This window comes from Ranitomeya imitator, chromosome 5 (genome assembly GCF_032444005.1).
Source record: "Ranitomeya imitator isolate aRanImi1 chromosome 5, aRanImi1.pri, whole genome shotgun sequence".
In the NCBI taxonomy this organism is placed as follows: domain Eukaryota; kingdom Metazoa; phylum Chordata; class Amphibia; order Anura; family Dendrobatidae; genus Ranitomeya; species Ranitomeya imitator.
The window spans coordinates 248,672,539-248,696,569 of NC_091286.1; the positions used below are offsets into that span (position 1 = coordinate 248,672,539).

The 24,031-nt window shown below is 41.2% G+C and overlaps 1 protein-coding gene across 1 annotated transcript in view; it reads right to left on the reverse strand.

Annotated features, from left to right (window-relative positions):
* Positions 1-24,031, reverse strand: part of LOC138680656 (enoyl-[acyl-carrier-protein] reductase, mitochondrial-like) — a 157,298-nt gene that overhangs the window by 75,639 nt on the left and 57,628 nt on the right. The window contains exons 4-5 of the mRNA XM_069767966.1: positions 8,496-8,639; positions 5,392-5,494 (exon numbers count right to left, since the gene is read on the reverse strand). Coding sequence (XP_069624067.1) covers positions 5,392-5,494; positions 8,496-8,639 — 247 coding nt within the window. The remainder of the gene's footprint in view (positions 1-5,391; positions 5,495-8,495; positions 8,640-24,031) is intronic.

Sequence of the window (24,031 nt, forward strand, 5' to 3'; positions counted from 1 at the left end):
GCCAGATAAATGTTTCAACACTTTTTTGGAGGGTTATATAATGCAGAAATGTACCACAAAACACGTAATAATGTATGGATGAGTAATTGAATCCAGAAGCATTCTACAATGCGCATCAAAATGTACCACAGAGCATGTAATACTGTATGGATGAGTAATTAAATCGAGAAAAAAAAATTCAACTCTTTCTTTGATTGTTATATATCAAAGAAGTGTCCAACAATGCACATAATACTGTATGGATTAGTAACTGACTGCAGAAAATTTTCTCAATGCTTTTTTTTTAGAGCCTTATATATCACAGAAATATACCAAAAAGCATGTAATAATGTATGGATGAAAAATTGAACCCCAAAACAATATTCAATGCTTTTTTGCAGCGTTAGATACCACCAAAATGTACCAAAAGCACAGAAATATTATATGGATAAGTAATTGAATAAAGAAAAATGTTTCAACTCATTTTGGAGTGTTATCAACAACAAAAATGTGCCACAAAGCACGTAATGCTCCATGAATGAAAATATAGTTAATTTTTTCACCCATTGAAAAAAAGTTGTCACGTGCAGCAGATACATATTTAGCAATTGACTGCAAACCCTAACCCCTGCTTTAGGGTCTGTAGTCTGTCACTCTCCCTGCTCATTCAACTGTCCCTCCTTTAGCTTGTTGATACAAGAAGCAAAACAGTCTGACTGTTCATAATCAGCACCAGTATCAACACTAGAGGACTCTGAGTCACTCAATTGTGCACACACAGCCCTGAACAAGCACTCCCTTCCTCCAATAAGAACTGACCCTGTGCTGTGCAATGGCGTCAGTAAGTCAAGTACGGTGGCGCCTGTTCCTTTATAACCTCTGATGATGTCATACTGCCAGCCAATCACAGTAATTCCACTACCAAGATGGCTACGCATGCTCATTAAGGCCGGTTTCACATTAGCCTTTCTGTGCTCAGCTTAGGCCTGCGTATTTCTTTTCTTAAGATCCCCATAGATCTGCATGCATCTTGCTTAGCTATATTTAACATTGTATACGCATATCTTGTATGCGGATGCATCCCCGCAAGATGCATGCGGATCTATGTGGATCTTAAGGAAAGAAGTACGCAGGCCTACACTGAATTCAGAAACGCCAATATAAAATCGGCCATACTGTTTCACGGGCGACAAACATGTGGGACTGGGATTCGAGTTTCAAATTTGAACCCCCGCTAACGAGTGCCAAGCCCCCAGATATTTCAGTGACATTCGAGTATCACCAAGAACATTCGCTCATCCTTATTTCTGATCAATCTTTTTTGCTCACATAAAGATTGGTCACAGCACAGATTTACTTTGAACAATGATCAAGAACAGACTTTAATTAGAGAGATCAAGGTCTCATGAAAATGGTGCTCAGTAGTGGGAAGACTCAAGTGGAGGAGTCCATCTGAGACATTATTATACCAAAATTGCCCTTGAATTTTTGGTTTTGTGTAAATCCAGAAATATTATAAAAGGCAAATGGGTTTCCCTTCACCTAATTAAAGAAAAAAAGATATATCAGGTCATACACAATCATTTTATAGGTTCTGTTAAAGTGTTTTATATAAGCTAAACATGTACAGTCTATTTTATCGCTTTCTGCATACATAATTATATTCTATTGCATTTTTTTGGGGCTAGAGAATTCTCATCACATATTTCCTGATCGCTTTGTAGCACCCACACTAATAAGAACAGCATATTATCTGTTTTACACAACATAGATTAACTGTGTGTCATGAGCACAGACCTTCTAATAGTTCTGTCAATAAATCAATCTGCTCCAGTACAGAGGCCTTAGTAAAACCCAGAGTGACTTGTTTGGCACAGGGATAAGTTTCCACATTGAACATAAGAGGGCAGTATATGACAACATGAAATAGATCATTTTTCTAGCTCTTTTTGTCTGTTTTAACCTTTGCCAATATGAACATAATACATGATTGTAATTGAAAAATCACAAAATAGTCAAATCCAAAATAGTCGAATTATCCTATGATTTATTGAAGCCGGGCCTTCCAGCTGCAGTGCAAAGGGCAAGCTCTTAGTTACCAATTCTGACTCCACGTAAGCTGTAGCTTAGTTTTATTTTTCTAAAGGGCACTGTTTGAATCAGATTCATAGAATCATTGAATTTTAGAGTTGGAAGGGACCTCAATGGTCATCGTGTCCAACCCCCTGCTCAATGCAGATTAGGAATCATGCAACATTTTTGGGAAATTGATACCTCACATTACATTTATTTAAAAGAGAAATATATAGACATACTGTACACTCACAGATATAGCCTGTCTTAAAATGGCAACTATGCATGAAATGCATAAAAATAACTTGATATATATTTTTATATATATATATATAGTGTGTGTATGTATATATATATATATATATATATATATAGTGTGTGTATTATTATTATTATTTATTTATATAGCACCATTGATTCCATGGTGCTGTACATGAGAAGGGGTTACATACAAGTTACAAATATCACATACAGTAAACAAACTAACAATGACGGACTGATACAGAGGGGCGAGGACCCTGCCCTTGCGGGCTTACATTCTACAGGATTATGGGGAAGGAGACAGTAGGTTGAGGGTTGCAGGAGCTCCGGTGTTGGTGAGGCGGTAGCTCCGGTGTTGGTGAGGCGGTAGCTCCGGTGTTGGTGAGGCGGTAGCTTCGTTGGTGATGAGGCAGCAGCGGTGTCAGTGCAGGCTGTAGGCTTTCCTGAAGAGATGAGTTTTCAGGTTCCGTCTGAAGGGTCCGACTGTGGTTGATAGTCGGACGTGTTGGGGCAGAGAGTTCCAGAGGATAGGGGATATTCGGGAGAAGTCTTGGAGGCGATTGGATGAGGAGCGAATAAGTGTGGAGGAGAGAAGGAGGTCTTGGGAGGACCGGAGGTCACGTGAGGGAAGATATCGAGAGATTAGTTCAGAGATATATGGAGGAGACAGGTTGTGGATGGCTTTGTAGGTCAGTATTAGCAATTTGAACTGGATACGCTGAGGGAATGGGAGCCAGTGAAGAGATTTGCAGAGGGGGGAAGCGGAGGAGTAGCGAGGAGAGAGATGGATTAGTCGGGCAGCAGAGTTAAGGATGGACTGGAGAGGTGCAAGGGTGTTAGCAGGGAGGCCACAGAAAAGGATGTTGCAGTAGTCAAGGCGGGAAATGATGAGGGCGTGCACAAGCATTTTAGTAGATTGGGGGTTGAGGAAAGGACGGATCCTGGAGATATTTTTGAGCTGGAGGCGACAGGAGGTGGAAAGAGCTTGGATGTGTGGTTTGAAGGAATGTGTATGTGTATATATATATATATATATATATATATATATATATATATATATAGTGTGTGTGTGTGTATATATATGTATATAGTGTGTATGTATATATATATATATATATATAGTGTATATATATATGTGTATATATATATATATATATATATATATATATATATATAGTGTAAATGTGTATATATATATATATATTGTGTATATATATATTGTGTATATATATATATAGTATATATATATATATATATATATATATATATATATATATATATATATAGTGTATATACAGTGGTATGTAAAAGTTTGGGCACCTCTAATAAAAATTACTGTTATTGTGAAGCAAGTTGAAGATGAAATTATTTCTAAGGACTTAACGTTACAGATGACACATTTCCTTTGTATTTTAGGCAAAAAAAATGTATATAGTAATTTTTTTTCATTTTAAAAATTAGAAAAAGAAAAATGGTACAATGCAAAAGTTTGGGTACTCGGAGATTTCTTTGTTCAGACAACTTTGAACAAGGTTTCAGACCTTAATTAGCCTGTAAGTCACCATCATCGTTAAGAAAAGCAAGATGATATAAATTGAAATAAAAACCCAGCCTCCTCTAATCTTGTGCCAAAAAACAGCAGCCATAGCTAAGCATCTGCCTATCACTGTGAAAATGTAAATAGCGGAGGCCCAAAAAGCAGGAGAATGCTATAAGAAGATAGCAAAGCGTTTTCAAGTTGTCCTTTCCTCAGTTCAAAATGTAATTAACAAATGGCAGTTAACAGGAAATCTGGAGGTCAAGATAAGGTCTGGAAGACCCAAAGTCAAGTCTACTCCAGCTGAGACACAATATCTGAACGCCGCAGGTCAAACACTGGAGGATGAACGTGAATGACCATACGGAATTGGGCTTTTACCGTGGTGATCAGGAGATGGGAGTGAACTGGTCCGTTACCAATGTAGACATACATTACACGGTGCAGGCCTGCCAGTGTGATGAGCATATATAGGGTACTAAGTAACTTGATACTAAGAACCTGCAGATTGGCTGGAAATTCCATGACCCCCATTAAGTGCCAGTATAATATTCGAAAATCCTTGAAGAGCGCATTGCAGTGATGGGCCTACATTTGTGAGTGCTGCCCGTGGAAGCTAGAGACGAAAGATATTAAAGCTCCATAAAAGCTAGCACAGAGGAGAAAATATTGAGACTGTTATATTGTTATTGTCATTGCCATTACTGCTAATATCCGTTGCTGACAGCTCCCTTTGCAATTGCGGACCAATGATGTCCCAGATGTGCTTAACGGTAGACAAATCTGGAGATGCTACACAGCTTGATAACATGTTTAGGACACGGAAGCTGCCCACAGTAGCATGAGCAAAATGTAGCTTGGCGTTGTCATGTTGTAAAACTGCTCCACTGAGACTTTGCGGAAATGTCTGTACCACAAGTTCCATGATTGATCCATATTGTAATGCAAGTGAAATTGCGCATCACATTCCAAGCCTAAGGTGACAAACAGTGTCTACTAATACCATCAGAAGGCATTTGTATGACATTGGGCTTATGAACTGAATGTAAAGCTAAAGGTGTCCCATTGACCCCAAGCCACTGCTCTCAAAGACTATCATGGTGGAAAGCAAGACAGCAATGGAGGCTGGAAAAGCATTCAGTATGGCACAACATTCCTCAAACAACGATTAATAACCTCGTTGACAGCATGACAAGATGTGTAAGCGCATGTATTTGGCATGTGAGTGGCACTGATTCTCAACACTGAATAAATCGAGATGTTTTGAAAGTTTTGTTTCATCATTTGCATATCATTAACATGTCTTTCAATACTGTGACTTCCACAGTTCCACAAGTTTGCCGTCTAACTTTTGAAATTGCAATGTTAAAAAGAAACACAAATATTCAAATGTAACCTGCATATTTCTTATAATTTTCACATACTTGCGTGGATTAGAAAGAATACTGATCATCTCTAGTAAGGAAAAACGGCGCTATTATGTATATATAGCATTATTTCTTTGTGAGCAATGGAAATATTAAGAATTAAATAATTCTTACCTATCTCTGATTACATTAATGGTATTCACACCCATCGAAGCACAAATCTGAATAACCGCTTGACCGACAGCACTGTTGGCTCCATTTTGAATCACTGTGTCTCCTAGTGCAGGTAAAAACAGTTTTCAATGGCAAAAATTAAGACCCTACAGATTATTATTGAAACATAAAGCACACGAGGCAACTCTGAAAATATGCAGATAAAATAAATAATATTGTGACATTTCTTAAATCCTGCATGTACTAATCCGAAACGTCTGATAAACTTGAACTTGCTTGCAACATAGAACTGTAATATAATGAGACATTTCACAAGGCTACTAGCACAAGGGTATGTTCTTAAGAGGCTGAATTTTTGAGGGAATATTTATAGCAAATTTTCCCCAAAAAACTTATTTGGCGCCGATTTACTATTTTCATGCAGAACAATCCCCATTCAAAGTCTGCCATGATTTTTCAATTAACATTTGGATGAGATTTGGTAATACTGTAACCGATTTTTAATTATTTTTCTCACTTACTGTATACAGCACCATTAATTCCGCTCACAGGAGTGTAGTTTCTCTCATGCGACAGAGCAGATCGATTATTTTATGACATTTGCGATCAATGTCTGTTCAGAGCTTTATCAGTGACAGCTTAGTGTGCTCTGGCTTCTCTCAGATGAGATAATCGGAGCAAACTGTCCGGAGACGGTGGAGAACAAAAATTCTCCACCATCTGATTGCAGTCCGATGATTTCCACGCACACATAGACTTGAATGGTTGCATGCCATCCAATTTGACCAGCAAATCGCAGCATGCTACAATTTTTTTCTCATGTGAACAAAAATGCTCATCAGCACTGCCCCATAGAATAACATTGGTCCAAGTGCTATCCAATAAAACTTCAGATAGCACTCACCCTGTATGTATACACTCGTTTGAGTCAGAATCACCTTTGGGGCTCACAGTCTAAATTCCCTATCAGTATGTCTTTGGAGAACATACAAGCTCCTTGTAGATGTTGTCCTTGGTGGGATTTGAACCCAGGACTCCAGAGCTGAGAAACTACATTGCTATGTATAAAGCCACCATGCTGCTAATACATTTGCATTTTTTTAAATCTCTGTAGAAAATCGGTGGCTTGTGTGTGACCATACAGTACCTTTAGGCAGGTTCCACATGTGTTACATTCATGATCTGACTACATACCACAATGCATGGTCATTAGTTCCTTACCTGAACTCAACAACCTCATCATGATCCCATTACTCTAATGAGGTTGGGTCAGGAGACCCACAGCCGGACTGGCATTGTGGTCTGTCCTTAAGGTACCTTCACACTAGACAACTTCACAACGATATCGCTAGCAATCTGTGACGTTGCAGCGTCCTGGCTAGCGATATCGTTGTGTTTGACATGCAGCAGCGATCAGGATCCTGCTGTGATGTCGTTGGTCGCTGCAGAAAGTCCAGAACTTTATTTCGTCGCTGGACTTCCTGCTGACATCGCTGAATCGGCGTGTGTGACGCCGATTCAGCGATGTCTTCACTGGTAACCAGGGTAAACATCGGGTTACTAAGCGCAGGGCCGTGCTTAGTAACCCGATGTTTACCCTGGTTACCAGCGTAAAAGTAAAAAAACAAACATTACATACTTACCTTCAGCTGTCTGTCCCCGGCGCTGTGCTTCTCTGCACTCCTCCTGCATCCTGTGTCAGCGTCGGCCAGCCGGAAAGCAGAGCGGTGACGTCACCGCTGTGCTTTCCGGCCGCTGTGCTCACAGTCAGTGCAGGAAAGCAGAGCGCCGGGGACAGACAGCAGAAGGTAAGTATGTAGTGTTTGGTTTTTTTAATGTTTACGCTGGTAACCAGGGTAAACATCGGGTTACTAAGCGTGGCCCTGCGCTTAGTAACCCGATGTTTACCCTGGTTACCGGGGACCTCGGGATCGTTGGTCGCTGGAGAGCTGTCTGTGTGACAGCTCTCCAGCGACCAAACAGCGACGCTGCAGCGTTCGACATCGTTGTCGGTATCGCTGCAGCGCCCCTCAGTGTGAAGGTACCTTTAGACAATGAATGTCAGACATGACCAACTGGTCTAAGAATGAGTGGAGATAATCTGTTAGGACATTTCCCTTATTAAAAACAGGTTGCTCTGTCTTCTCAAAGCTTTTCTACCTTTATGAACTTTTTAATATTTTTTTCTGACTCATAATGCAGAATTTTAGATACTTTTTCACCTTTCAAGGTCTTATCGATGTTGGATTAAACTATTTTTATCCTATATTCATATCTTCTAGATCATTAATAATATCAGATTAAGATCTTTACTTTGACATTTATTCCTATTTGTATCAGATATGGAGCTAATTCAATGGCTCTAAAAGGAATCTTTCTTGCAGTGTCGGTGTCGTGTGTAATGTTTGAAACCGATTTGGTTTCTATATTGTAATTCTGTAAAAGCTCATTAGATAAGGGTTAGTTAAAGAACTGAAAGGAGTCATCTGTTCCAGAGAGGGAGCTTTGTGACTCCGCCATATGTGGCGTACGAATTCTCCCTGCGCTGTAGACAGGTGAATATGAGTGTGGCAGCTGTAAATGTGAGAGCCTGTCAGATGTGTTTGACAACAACAGCTGTGTATTCTTTGGGAGTTCTGCATGCATATTTATTACCGGTTATTTATAACGTGTGTTCTCTAGTATATGTTTAATAAAAGTATTATTTGAAGAGGCATTCGAAAAATAAAAAGACCTTTTTACGATACGAATTTGAAGCTTAAAGGGAACCTGTCACCTGAATTTGGCGGGACTGGTTTTGGGTCATATGGGCGGAGTTTTTGAGTGTTTGATTCACCCTTTCCTTACCCACTGGCTGCATGCTGGCTGCAATATTGGATTGAAGTTCATTCTCTGTCCTCCATAGTACATGCCTGCGCAAGGCAAGATTGCTTTGCGCAGGCGTGTACTATGGAGGACAGAGAATGAACTTCAATCCAATATTGCAGCCAGCATGCAGCCATCAGGTAAGGAAAGGGTGAATCAAACACCTGAAAACTCCGCCCATATGACCCAAAACCAGTCCCGCAAAATTCAGGTGACAGAGTCCCTTTAAAGTGACATACCGACATTCAGAGTTTCAAAGTCCATGAGCATACGATAGCCAGTGCAAGGGTTAACACCGAGCGTTGCTGCGCTGAGGAGAGAGATGTCTTTACTTATGGAAATGACGTCACTGGTCTTGCAAACGGCTTCGGTTCTCCACGTACCTATTGTTTAAGGAAACAAATCTTACATGCGGCTCAGTAATTAAGTCGTAAATGATTCGAAAAAACAAAATTTCATCAACTGCGCTGATGCTGTAGCGAATAATGCTTCAAGGAGCATTTCTCAGTACAAAATGACTGTTCAAACCAAGCACAGGTGCCCAGTGCGCCATTCGCGTGGCCAAAAGGTTCAGTGCACCCCTCTACCTACTTTTTTCTATTTCGGACTCCTACTTCCTTGATTTACAGATTTAGCCTTATAGGAGGTAGAGGAATGGGAGATACTGATGCAAAAAAGTGGAAAGATGCACTGAACTATTTGACAACGCCAAGGGTGCCCAGAGTGACTGTGCTTTGTGCTGACAGACGCCTTTAAAAAGGACTTGTCCCTTTGGTTAGCAGTGAGTTAGGTGCTGCAGGTCAGTTGGAGGTATTGGCTGGAGGCCTATACAAAGAAAAGATCAACATTGATAGGCCATCAATACCTCCACCACCCTGCAGCATATAAAACAGCACTGTCCATATAAGTGAGTGTGCGACTGGTATTGCAGCTCAGTAAGGGGGGTGCGCTATCTCAATACACTTGTATTGAGTGAGGATATATATGTCTAGCCAGCACATGACCGACTGTATGCCACCCACATACCTCTGGTCACGCACCCACTGCTTCTACATTCGAGCCCTGGAGAATCCTTACAGAGCGCTGTGCATGCGATATGAGGATTCACAAGTCTGCAGTCAGATAGTCACTGCAGATTTGTAACCAAAGGTTTGACCGTGTATAGCAGATGTGGGTTTCTTACCTTGCAACTGTCCCCTTTCTGCACCCAACCCGTAGACCATTCTACCCTTTGAAATTTAACATTACTCATCAGTTCTTTGGATAATATTGGCCACAGCGGCCAGTTTATTAACAAACAATAACAAATAATAAATACATATCAATTATTGATATAATCTGTAACATGAGGGGAGGGTTCTTGGAGCTAAAAGATCTAGCTTTTATTTAGCAATATCCAATGAAGTTCAAGCACCATGTTACCCTCAGCCGTAAACCACCAGCTCGAGGGCACCAAACAACCCATTCAGGGAAGACTAACCACCAAAAGCTCCCAGGGTAAGACCCCGTCCAGAGCCCATAGCCGAATGCCAGATCAACTCCACCTCATTTTTACTGTCCAGAATTTACTCACAATTCCTTCCCCCGATGAATCAGCGTCAACTCCAGGAACCCCACCACATGCCAACCTAGCCACTGTGACGAAGTACTGCTCTACTCCATCTACTAAAACAACCATCATTCACATACAATTTTTTATCCTGCTCCACTCGTAACAAAAAATTTTATATTTACTTTTATTTTTTATTATATAATATATATACTATAAACAACCCCTTAAAAGATAATTGTAAATAATAATTCCACCACACCTTAATCCAAACCACCAACAACCAAAAGGGTGGTTCTTCACTCTGCGGTTTCTTTTTGAAAATGACGATATTCCTGCACTTTTTCCAGCCCAAACTAATCCCTAGGCCTGCCCCCCTATAACTCCCCTTCTTAACTTCCACCAACCCCTGTCCGTCTTCTGACACCTCCTGGAAACCCCTCCTAGCCAACTGCAGTCATGTGGTGCTTCCATCTAGCTATGCCTATTCCAGCCCCCATCTAGACAACCTCTTTAAGCTAAACATTCACATAAAAAGGTAGGCTAGTGATAATTATATGCATAGATAGGTAGATAGACAGAAAGACATTCATGCCTAATACAGATATGCTAGTAGGTTAATGATAGGTATTATTGAGAACTTTTTATTCTTCATGAAATAACTAGAAAGAGCATCCTTTCTTTATACTGTTCATGTACTGTTCCTCTGATATTCCTCTTAGAAACTTATGAATAAATTGACAACTGTTACAATTTGCTGTCAGTGTGTCCCTACAAACTCTCACACTGTTCAATCAGTGCTGATAGTGTCAGATCTGTCATGTAAATCTCTATTATCCTGCAGATATGGTGTTAATCTGCCGGTTAATAGTGTTCTGAACTTGCCCGTCACCCGCACTGATGGACCAGTTGCCAGAAGGAAATTAACTTTATTCCTCGCGGCAGGCTTGGGCTTTCAGTCATGAAGGTCCGGTTGCCATCAGCGCTCAGTGCATAGTGACTGGCGGTTGTAACCACGCCCACTGGCACTGACACACCCGACTCAGCAGTGCATCAGTTCAGAGCCGGCTGTCAGTCCCGGAGAGCAGTTACAGTCGCCACTATGCACTGTGCTGGTAGGTTTAATGTAGCTTAGAAAATCTCGAAACATTTGAATGTAATAGCTCCAATACTTCATCACATAGTGTAGAACACGTGTAGAGCTTCTGGCTCCGGTAACTATTCTTATGCCGAATCTGTTGCTAATAAACACTCATGTTGACTACACTTTTTGTGCTTTTTTCATCATATAAGCAATACATTAAATACAGTGAATTGCAAAGTAATATTATGCTACTACTCAGCAATACCATATGCCTTTAAGCATGAAATAGATTGGATTTGGAGAGTATTATTGCAACTTGATGTCTGTGCTAAATTGTTTAGAGAAAGGTTAGAGCGTTGCTATGTGTATTGATTTAGTATATATCTGGAACCTTTTATTTTCTCCTGTGGTCTTATTTTCTTGTTATTAGTGTATCTGGAGGGTAGACATTTTCATCCAACATTCAGAAATCGAGAGGCGCTGTATACTTACAATTTGCTGAATATATTTCCAAAGATAGATAATATAGAAAATAAACCCGATCTGCTTCACGCATCAAACCCATTATGCGTCTTCTTAAGAGCAGCTGATAATGGCACAAAGTATCATAAAGTTGGTTGGCTGGATATTGTCTATCATGTTCATCAAGATTACTTACCTCGAGAGTGGAGATTCAGCTGTCTCCTCCTGACAGCTGTGACACTTTCATCTCTGATGTTCCTGAAATTGGATATTCTTTACTAAAACTACCAGCAAGTGAAATAATAGGCTCCAGTTCTAATGGATGACAGCACCTGCCTTTTTATGAATTCCATTAGAGCTGCTTATATTGATGATACCTGTACATCTCTGCATATTTTGACATTTATTTGCCTGACACTAAAAGAAGAATTTTGATAGAAAGCAAAATGATTGATAGGAATGGTCGTTAATAAACTGAATAGGGAGGCAGCAACTGCCTGCTTTTTATGGAGATAAAGGCCTACACTATATAAGTGTTAGCTCACATGAACCTAACGAGTATTTATTCAGTGCTTGCTGGAAGAGGATTCTAGATATGCAGATTCATTGAAATGTTCTGTGAAGAGTGTATGACTGTAAAAACCTCAGATGTCAGAATTGGACTGGTGTCACCTATTCCTTTAAAAAAGTAATATAACTGTAAAGAAGAATGATAACTAATGAGATGAATCCTACATTCTACTGAGCAGAAGTATTTTTCCTATGTTCATCAGCAGGACAATTATATGGACCTGGGAATTGGGAATCAAAAAAGTTTGGATTGACTGGTACAGTAAGTAGTAATGAAGAACTGAGCCTCAGGTTCATACCACTACACTATACAAAGAACCACCAGAAGGTCATTCAACCGTAACCACTACACCTTACAAGAAAGATCCTCTAGATGGTCATTCAACCCTAACCACTACACCTTACAAGAAAGATCCTCTAGATCAGGGGTCCCCAACCTGTAGCTCGGGAGCCACAGATCTGAATGGGGTGAGATCCGAAATCCTTGAGCTTGGCATACTGCCTTGGTTTGATTTCAATGGAAAAGCTTTGGTTGTCATTATACTGGTAATGGGGGCTCTGGGTGCCAATACTGTGACTGTGTCGCTGGTTGTGGCTCGCGACCCTCTTTCATAGTTGGATGCGGCACTCAAGGTCTGAAAGGCTCTGCTCTAGATGGTCATTCAACCCTAACCACTACACCTTAAAATAAAGATCAACTAGAGTCTAGATGGTCATTCAACCCTTTTTCCAGTAAAAATGCCAACGAGACCATCAACCAATTTACCATCTTCCATGGTAAACGCATACTGTAAGTGTTGCTTCAGGTCTAAGAGGGGCAACATGGGACTCTTATGGATATGAAAGAATCTCAAAAGTTGGAGGCTTCTGTTGGGGTGTATCTGTCCTGGAATACAATTAAAGGGAACTGGTCATTAGGTTTTCCCAATATATAGTACAGCCACCAGCTTTAAGGCCTCTTTTACAGCATTCTAGTATGCTGCATGTAATTCCCCAATCCCCTCTGCATAGCACAAAAAAGGTCTTTCATTATACCCCCCATGTGGTGCTGCTTGATGAGTGTCTGAGATCTTGATCTGACGCCTCCTCTTTCATTGCAATCGTTGTCCTCCTGCTTGCATCATGTGGAAGACATGTCCTACATCATCCACATAGAGTCCCCAATCACACTCATGCACCAGCATACTTCATTGTGCCCCGTGGAGGGCAGAGCAAAGTACTGTACTGCACATGTGCTAGCTTTATTTATGGGTCATTGGCGCTCTTTGGTCTTTCTCGGCGCATGTGAATTACCATACATTGCCCAGAGTATGGTAGGAATGAGCGCGTTAATGACCTTCGATGACGTCGTGGCTTGTGATTGGTCGCGTGAGCGGTCACATGACCGCTCAGCGACCAATCACAAGCCGCGACGTCAATGAAGGTCCTTAACGCGCTCATTTTTAGGAAGGGAAGCATGGCGGTTGCAGCGGTGACAACCAGGGCCCGTCCGAGGGTAAGTATATCAATATTTTTTATTTTTATTCTTTATTTTACACATGTATATGGATCCCGATACCGATTCCCGATATCACAAAAATATCGGAACTCGGTATCGGAATTCCGATACAGCAAATATCGGCCGATACCCGATACTTGCGGTATCTGAATGCTCAACACTAGTGACAACCAAGAAATCAAACTCCATCAGGCTCTATTTATATACTTTAAATAAGTGTGAAATAAATGAAAAATACAGCTTCTTCTCTAAAGCACTTGGGGCACCCATGTGTTACATGATTGATAGAAGATTTAACCCTTTCCCGACATGCACCGTACACCTACTGCTCTGCCGGAGGTGCAGTATATGTTCAGTGTTGCAATTTCAGGTCACCGCGTGGCATTGCATGGTGACCAGCTTAAGATCGCTGCTGTCCCCGACAGCAGGCCATCCCTTTACTGTCCCCCTATATTGGGGATCGCTGTGATTGGCTGGTCAATTTAGACCAGCCAATTCAAACACTATGTCACTAAAGTTAAGGAAAAAAAACGTGACATGCTGTGATTGGTGCTGTGTAACACAGCACCAATCACATCCGTTACAATAGGTGGGGAGATTGCGATATCACCTCACCTGATTAACCCCTTTGGTGCTGATTGGCTGATCAATAGTTTCTGTCCAATGAGCACCAAAGAGGTTAATATAAAATAGTGATCACCCCCCTGCACACCATCTTCGTCTCCTATTTGGCATGCAGAGCGGTTGTATAGCCCCACTGTGTCACCTGAGTAAAAGATTCAATGGTGGCCAGTGCGATTCCCCCCTGTGATCTCCTGCCTCCTGTGCAGTACCCCCCCACTCCCCTCTCCCTTCCTCTTCCAATTGAATTTTTAGCGCACTTTTTGCACTTTTTTTGTGTATGTAGCGTCTTGCGCTGAGCATTTGTGCTCTTTCTGTGTTTGCAGCGCTCTGATCAGTATCGCTGCTTATCAGAGATTGCGCCTCGTGACTTTTTCTTTTTTTAGTTAGTTAGCGCAGTGGATGTCGCAGTGTTAGCGACGTCAGAATTTTTTAAAGAAAAAAATAATAGTAGTTAGTACAGCATAGTTTTAGAGGTAGCGAGGTAGCATAGCTGGCTCAGAGACAGAATTATGGCAAGGCACAGATCTGGCCAAGGTTACAACAGCATTTCTACAGTACTCAAGGTTCCTAAAAGCACAGTGGCCTCCATATTCCTTAAATAGAAGAAGTTTGGGACCACCAGAAGTCTTCCTAGACCTGGCCATTCAGCCAAACTGAGCAATCATGGGAGAAGAACCTTGGTGAGAGAGGTTAAGAAGAACCCCAAGATCACTGGGGCTGAGCTCCAGAGATGCAGTAGGGAAATGGGAGAAAGATCCACAAGGTCAACTATCACTGCAGCCCTCCACCAGTCGGGCCTTTATTGGCCCGACGGAAGCCTCTCCTCAGTGCAAGATATATGAAAGCCCACATAGAGTTTGCTAAAAAACACATGAAGGACCCCCAGACTATGAGAAATAAGATTCTCTGGTCTGATGAGATGAATATAGACCTTTTTGGTGATAATTCTAAGCGGTATGTGTGGAGAAAACCAGTCACTGCTCATCACCTGCCCAATACAATCCTAACAGTGAAACATGGTGGTGGCAGCATCATGCTATGGGCTTTTTTTTCAGTTGTAGGGACAGGATGACTGGTTGTCATTGAAGGAAACATGAATGCGGCCAAGTACAGAGATATCGTGGATGAAAACCTCTTCCAGAATGCTCTGGACCCCAGACTTGGCCGAAGATTCACCTTCCAACAAGACACTGACCCTAAGCAGACAACTAAAATAACAAAGGAGTGGCTTCAGAACAACTCTGTGACCATTATTGACTGGCCCAGACAGTGCCCTGACCTAAACCCAATTGAGCATCTCTGGAGAGACTTGAAAATGGCTGTCCACCAACATTCACCATCCAACCTGACAGAACTGGAGAGGATCTGCAAGGAAGAATGGCAGAGGATCCCCAAATTCATGTGTGAAAAACTTGTTGAATCATTCCCATGAAGACTCATGGGTGTACTAGCTCAAAAGGGTGCTTCTACTCAATACCGAGCAAAGGGTCTGAATACTTACGAACATGTGATGCTTCAGTTTTTTTTAAAATAAATTTGCAAAAATTACAACATTTGTTTTTTTTCAGTCAAGATGGGGTGCAGAATGTACATTAATGAGAAAAAAAATTAACTTTTTTGAGTTTACCAAATGGCTACAATGAATCAAAGATTGAAAAATTTAAAGGGGTATGAATACTTTCCGTACCCACTGTACAAGGACAAAAGGGATGTATTTATCTTTAACACCGTTCACCATGACAGCAGCTTCCTTGTCACTGTCCGTGGTACCATAACACAATTCCCAAAGTCAGTTGTATCTTGGATTACAATTGGTACATGGAGGGTGTAGATCTCTCAGATCAGGTCCTCAAACCATACAGTGCCATGTGAAAAGCTAAAAGTATGGTGCAAAAAATTGGCCATGCACATTGAATAAATGGCACTGTACAATGCTTTTGTGCTGTTCCGATCTGCAGGCAATACGGGGATCTTCCTTCAGTTTCAGGAGGTAGTCATCAAGGCCCTAATATTTGGCATTGAGGAAGGCTAGGGTCCCAATACTTCTGAAACTGAGAGTGCCCATTTTGTCCTAGGTCAACATTTCCCAGGAGAGGTTTCTCAAACAGCAAGTAAAGGACAATCACAAAAACAGTGCAGAGGGTGTCCGCAGGGACACAATTTATCATTGTGAAACCTGCCCTGAGAAACCTGTCCTTTGCATTAAGGATTGCTTTAAAGCGTACCACTCTTCTACAAATTAATAAAATTTGTTTTTTACCCTGTTGACACAACACACTTTTATAATCTGATGTACTCCACACAACTTACACACAAGACCACAATATAAATTCATGCACCAGTAAAACCAAAAGCATTAGAATTATTGCTATAAAACTATTCTTCTAGATAAATTTCTTCAGGAGTGTAGTTTCCAAAATGGGGTCACTTGTGGGAGGTTTCCACTGTGTAGTCACATTAAGGGCTCTGACGCCCTCAGACCATTCAAAGTCTGCAATCCAAAACATCACTCCTTCCCTTCCAAGCCCTGCCGTGCTCCCAAACACTGGTTCTATTCCACATAGGTGCATTAAAAGAGGTCTGGATACACATGATGAGAGCATTATACTGCCTCTGTACAAATCCCTAGTTAGACCGCACATGGAGTACTGTGTCCAGTTTTGGGCACCGCTGCTCAGGAAGGATATAATGGAACTAGAGAGAGTACAAAGGAGGGCAACAAAATTAATAAAGGGGATGGGAGAACTACAATACCCAGATAGATTAGCGAAATTAGGATTATTTAGTCTAGAAAAAAGACGACTGAGGGGCGATCTAATAACCATGTATAAGTATATAAGGGGACAATACAAATATCTCGCTGAGGATCTGTTTATACCAAGGAAGGTGACGGGCACAAGGGGGCATTCTTTGCGTCTGGAGGAGAGAAGGTTTTTCCACCAACATAGAAGAGGATTCTTTACTGTTAGGGCAGTGAGAATCTGGAATTGCTTGCCTGAGGAGGTGGTGATGGCGAACTCAGTCGAGGGGTTCAAGAGAGGCCTGGATGTCTTCCTGGAGCAGAACAATATTGTATCATACAATTATTAGGTTCTGTAGAAGGACGTAGATCTGGGGATTTATTATGATGGAATATAGGCTGAACTGGATGGACAAATGTCTTTTTTCGGCCTTACTAACTATGTTACTATGTTACATATGGGGTGTCAGCATACTTGGGAGAAATTGCACAATTTTGGTGGTCCATTTTCTCTTGTTACCCTTATGAAAATAAAAAAGGGGCTAAAAGATCATTTTTGGGGAAAAAATTGTTTTTTTTATTTTCCCGACTCAACGTTATAATTTTCTGTGAGGCACTCGGAGGTTCAGGATGCTCACCACATATCTAAATAAATTCCTTGTGAGGTATAGTTTCCAAAATGAGGTCACTTGTGGGAGATTTCCACTGTTTAGGCACATTAGGAGCTCAGCAAACCTGACATGATGCCCGCAGACCATTCCACCAAAGTCTGCAATTCAAAATGTCACTCCTTCCCTTCCGAGCCCTGCTATGACCCCAAACAGTGGTTTCCCCCCCACTTATGGGCATACTCAGGAGAAATTGACCAACATCTTTAGTGGTCCATTTTCTTGTGTTACCCTTGTGAAAGGAAAAACATTGTTGCAAAAAGATTGTTTCTTGTGAAAAAATTAGATTTTTTCTGTTCACGGCTCTACATTCTAGACTTCTGTGAAGAACCTGGGGGTTTAAAGTGCTCACCACACATCTAGATAAGCTCCTTGAAGGGTCTGATTTCCAATATGGTGTCACTTGTGGGGGTTTTCCAATGTCTAGGCACATCAGGGGCTCTCCAAACGCGATATGGCATCCGCTCTCATTTCCAGCCAATTTTGCGTTTGAAAAGTTAAAAAGTGCTCCCTCCCTTCCGAGCCCTGCTGTGCGCCCAAACAGTGGGTATCAGCATACTCAGGAGAAATTGCAGAACATCTTTAGTGGTCCATTACCTCCTTTTACCTTTGTGAAAATAAAAAAAATGGGGCTGAAAGACAATTTTTGTAACTAAAAAGTTTAATGTTTTTTTGCGGATTTTTCCAGACATTTCCCAATGCATTATATAGTGGGAAATCCACAAAAAATCCACAAAATTAATGAACATAATGCGTTTTTTTTTTACCGCAATGTGTTTTTTTCGCGGAAAAAATGCATCATATGCACAAAAATTGCAAAATTCATTCTAAATGATGGGATGCATAATGTATGCTGTTTTTTGCGGTTTTATAGCGTTTTTATTGCGAAAAAATGCAAAAAAGAACGTGAAAAATCAGCAGCGTGTGCACGCAGCCAAAGGGGCATAAAAATTCAAAGTTCAAAAATTGCTACATTTTCAAAATTTTTACCAAATTTCTGATTTTTTCACAAATAAAAGCCATATCAAAGAAATGTTACCACTATCATGAAGTTTAATATGTCACAAGAAAACATTCTTAGAATCAGTGGGATCCATTGAAGCGTTCCAGAGTTATAACCTCATAAAGTCACAGTGGTTAGAATTGAAAAAATGGCCTGGTCAGGAAGGTGAAAACAGGCTTTGGGATGAAGGGGTTAATATCACATTTTAATAGAAATATATATGGGACTACCGCTACGCCAGGTGATAAAAACTTTATCAGAAGGGTCAAGCAATTGCATGCTCTTGATCATTTCATTGTGCAATCCACACATTTGTCACAGGTCACAGGTGAGGATGTTACCTTTAGTAGCCATTCAAACCCACTTGTGTCAACGTCTGTGCATCAGGCCAAAATCACTAGGGTATGTAAACTTTTTTGACCATGATAATTTGGATGTTTTGCGTTGTCATTATGATTTAAAAAGAGAAAACACCGTAGTTTGACAATAAATGGCTTCGCCCAACCACTAACCATGTGTGGAGAAAAAGTTTTGGTGTTATCATTAGTGTTGAGCGATACCGTCCGATACTTGAAAGTATCGGATAGTATCGGCCGATACCCGAAAAATATCGGATATCGCCGATACCGATATCCGATACCAATACAAGTCAATGGGACATCAAGTATCGGAAGGTATTCTCATGGTTCCCAGGGTCTGAAGGAGAGGAAACTCTCCTTCAGGCCCTGGGATCCATAGAAATGTGTAAAATAAAGAATTAAAATAAAAAATATTGATATGCTCACCTCTCCGGCGGCCCCTGGACATCACGCTGCTAACCGAGAGGCTTCTTTGTTTAAAATGCGCGCCTTTAGGACCTGCGAATGACGTCCCGGCTTCTGATTGGTCGCGTGCCGCCCATGTGACCGGCACGCGACCAATCAGAAGCCGCAACGTCATTCGCAGGTCCTCAATTCCTAGAATTAGGAGTTTTTGTGAATGAGAATGACGTCGCGGCTTCTGATTGGTCGCGTGCCGGTCACATGGGCGGCACGCGACCAATCAGAAGCCGCGACGTCATTCTCATTCACTAAACTCCTAATTCTAGGAATTGAGGACCTGCGAATGACGTCACGGCTTCTGATTGGTCGCGTGGCGGTCACATGGGCGGCACGCGACCAATCAGAAGCCGGGACGTCATTCGCAGGTCCTAAAGGCGCGCATTTTAAACAAAGAAGCCTCCCGGTTAGCAGCATGATGTCCAGGGGCCGCCGGAGAGGTGAGCATATCAATATTTTTTATTTTAATTCTTTATTTTACACATTTCTATTGATCCGATACCGATACCCGATATCACAAAAATATCGGATCTCGGTATCGGAATTCCGATACCGCAAGTATCGGCCGATACCTGATACTTGCGGTATCAGAATGCTCAACACTAGTTATCATTCATATTCTCTGAACAAAGGCGAAGGAAGCAAAAATTCTGCCGGGGTATGTAAACTATTGAGCACAACTGTAGTCACATAGATTGAAAAAAGTCCTAGATCATCAAGTTTAACCTTTCTCCAGTAATTTTACATTTCATCACTAAATAACTATAAATCGTCCAGCCCTTTTCTAAAAGCATAGTCATAGTGTCTGCCATTACTACCTCCTGTGGTCGGGCATTCCACATTCTGACTGGTCTAACTGTAAAGAACCCTTTCCTCTTTAGCTGCCGGAATCACCTTTCTTCCACCAGTAATGAGTGCCCCCTAATCCTAAGTATAGTCCTTGGACGGAATAAGTCATATGCCAGTGTTTTGTACTGGCCTCACATAATTATACATGTAAATGAGATCTGCTTTTGAGGTGTTATTTTTCTAAGCTAAACAAGCCCAACTTTTCATACCTTTCATCATATGAGAGGCCTCCCATCCCTTGTAAAAATCTAGTTGCCCGCCTTAAGGCTATGTGCACACGTTTGGAATTGACACAGAAATTTCCGCGGCAATTCCGCATCTGTGCTGTAGGTAAAACGCATTCGGAATTGACATGCGTTTTCCCACTAAAACAGTAGCGTTTTACAAGCGTAATTAGCTTGCAGAATGCTAGCGTTTTCCAAGCGATCTGTGGCATCACTTGGAAAACTGATTGACAGGTTGGTCACACTTGTCAAACATAGTGCGTGACAAGTGTGACCAACTTTTTACTATTGATGCTGCCTATGCAGCTTCAAAAGTAAAAAAGATCTATTGTTTAAAATAATAAAGAAAATAATAAATCGTGATATTCTCACCTTCCGGCGTCCCCAGCAGTCTTCCCAGTCCTCACGATGCTCTCATTCCCAATGATGCCTAGCGGCAATGACCCCAGATGATGTAGTGGTCTTGCGAGACCCACGTCATCACAGGTCATTGCAACAAAGCATCACTGGGAACTCAAGCATCGCGATGAGTAGCAACGCTGCGAGGGACGCTGGAAGGTGAGGATATCACGATTTATTATTTTAATTATTTTTTTTTAACAATTATATGGTTCCCAGGGCCTAGAAGTGAGTCTCCTCTCCACCCTGGGTACCAACCGCACATGATCCACTTACTTCCCACATGGTGGGCATAGCCACATGCGGAAAGTAAGCAGATCAATGCATTCCTGTGTGTGTGGAATCCCTGCAATTCCACACAAAGAATGAACATGCTGCGTTTTTTCCGGAATGTAATTCCGCTGCGGAAAAAAACGCAACATGTGCACAAAAATTGTGGATTGCTTTCTAAAAATAGGATGCTTAATGTCTGCGTTTTTTTTCACGGTTTGATCGCATTTTTATAGCGAAAAACCTCGAAAAAAATGTGAAAAATCCTGATCGTGTGCACATAGCCTTAAACTGATTCTCACATCTGAATTTTCTATTTCAAATGTGGAGCCCAAAACTGGATCTCATATTCTAGTTGTGGTCTCGCCACTGAGCCAGTGATTTATATAGGGATAATAATACGTTGGGATCGCGGGATTTTGTCTCTCTTTTTATACATCCTAAAATCTTGTTTGCTTTTGCAGCTGCTGATTGACATTGAGCACTGCTGCTCAGCTTACTTGTACGAGAATACCCAAGTCCTTCTCCTGTTCTGTAGCCCTGAGTATACTCCCATGTAAATGCAGCAATAGAATTACTCTGCCCTAGGTGCATTACTTTACATTTATCTACATTAAACCTCATATGCCAAGTGTTTTTCCTTTCAGACTTCATATTCAGATCGTCTTAACATCCTAACAAAATTAAATTAAATTTGAAAATTATGCAGATGTAAAGTAGATAAAGTATATGGGAAATATTATTTATTAATTATTTTGTACAGGATGACCAACTGGCTTAAGGATATAAAGATTGAAAGTTTAAAAATTAAGATTTTTTTTCAAATTTTTCATAAATAAACACAAGCCATATCGAAAAAATGTTACCACTGTAATGAAGAACAATATGTTACAAAAAAGTTCTCAGAATCAGTGGAATCCGTTGAAGCGTTCCAGAGTTATTACCACATAAATTTACATTGGTCAGATTTCTAAAATGTGACCTGATCATTAAGGTCAAAATTAGTTTGGTCACTTAGGGGTTTATTGTAACCCTCTTGCAGAGGCACCCTAGTTCTATCCCTTGGCCTGTCCTTACAGTTCTGTCATATGCAGCTATGCTGCTGTAGCACATGACACTATATATGACACCATAAGGGTAAGTTCACACATGGTGTTTTTGCTGCGTTTTTTGCTGCTTTTTTATGCTAATTTTCAGCTGCTTTTTACAGTACCAGCAAAGCCTATGAGATTTCAGAAATCTCATGCACACACTTAGCTTTTTTCAGTATTTTGTGCTTTGCTGCGTTTTTTAGACATAGAGCATGTCACTTCTTTCAGCGTTTTTGATGTGTTTTTTCAGCGTTTTTTTCACCCATTGAGTTGAATGGGTGTTGAAAAAACGCAGCAAAATGCAGGTATTATTTGCTGCGTTTTTGCTGTTGAAAATCAAAGGACATTAGCATGGACAAAGAGGAAAAAATGCACCAAAAATGCACCTAAACCTGCATTTTTGACACAGCTTCTTTCCTGCCAAGAAGATCAGGTTTTGCAGCAGGAAAAAAGCAGCAAAAACGCCCTGTGTGAACTTATCCTTATACGGAACTCTACTTCTCCCTACGGCCTGTTTCACACGTCGGTGGCTCCGGTACGTGAGGTGACAGTTTCCTCACGTACCGGAGACACTGACACACGTAGACACATAAAAATCACTGCATCTGTTCAGATGTCAGTGATTTTTTGAGGACCATGTCTCCGTGTGCCAAGCATGGAGACATGTCAGTGTTCGTGGGAGCGCACGTATTACACGGACCCATTAAAGTCAACGGGTCCATGTAAAACACGTACTGCACACGGACGTTGTCCGTGTGCAGTCCATGTGCCGTGCAGGGGACAGCGCTACATTAAGCGCTGTCCCCACAACTGGTGCTGAAACTGCAATTCATATCTTCCCTGCAGCAGCATTTGCTGCATAAAAGATATGAATAATAGTGTTTAAAACAAAGATCTATGTGCCCCCCGCCCTCTCACCCCCTGTGCGCCCCCCCGCTGTTCTGAAAATACTCACCCGCCTCCCTCGTTGGCTGGCGCTGCTTCCTGTTCTGGCCGCATCTTCTCCTGTATGCGGTCACGTGGGGCCGCTCATTTACAGTAATGAATATGCGGCTCCACCTCCCATAGGGATGGAGCCGCATATTCATTACTGTAATCGGCGGACCCACACCGCTGATTAACAGCTTTCTGTGTACATTGTAAAGTGGTAGAAAGCTGCTGATCAGTGGTCGGGTTGCACAGAGCTGAAGGACTATGCAGCACGAGAAAAGTAGTCCTCTAGTGATAATCTCCTGCTGATATATCAGTCATTATATTGAAACTACAACACACAACCCAGCAAGCAGCACATCGCTGGAAGTCCCTTTAAATTCCCAGGTCATCTGGTTACTACATCACCTCATATGAAACACAGATCTGTGTGTATGAGAGTGACTGTGATCTCACGCTTACTAAAGTAATATATGGGAAATATGACATAAGAAAACATAAATTATTATGTGCCAAGAGAAGTACTTTGATGGGAAAGTATTTGTCAAAATTAGAAAATAATACTCAATTTAAACTGCTATTAAATAAAATTGTATCACTCCAAGATACCGCATGGAGAACCATGTTGTTACTGGGGTGGAGACAGAATGCGCTGCATGGGTATAACCTAAAGCAGAGGTGTCAAACTGCATTCCTCGAGGGCTGCAAACAGGTCATGTTTTCAGGATCTCCTTGTATTGCACAGGTGATAATTTAATCACCTGCACAGAATGATTCCAGCACCTTGTGCAATACAAGGAAAACCTGAAAACATGACCTGTTTGCGGCCCTCGAGGAATGCAGTTTGACACCTCTGACCTAAAGTATGATGGATGAATTGTGTCAATGAAACAAATTTATAACATAAATATATGATCAAACACAAATATCAAAGCAAGAAATAATTTTTCTGTGCACTTTAAAGATGAAGCATTATTTAGCCACTGAATTTCTACT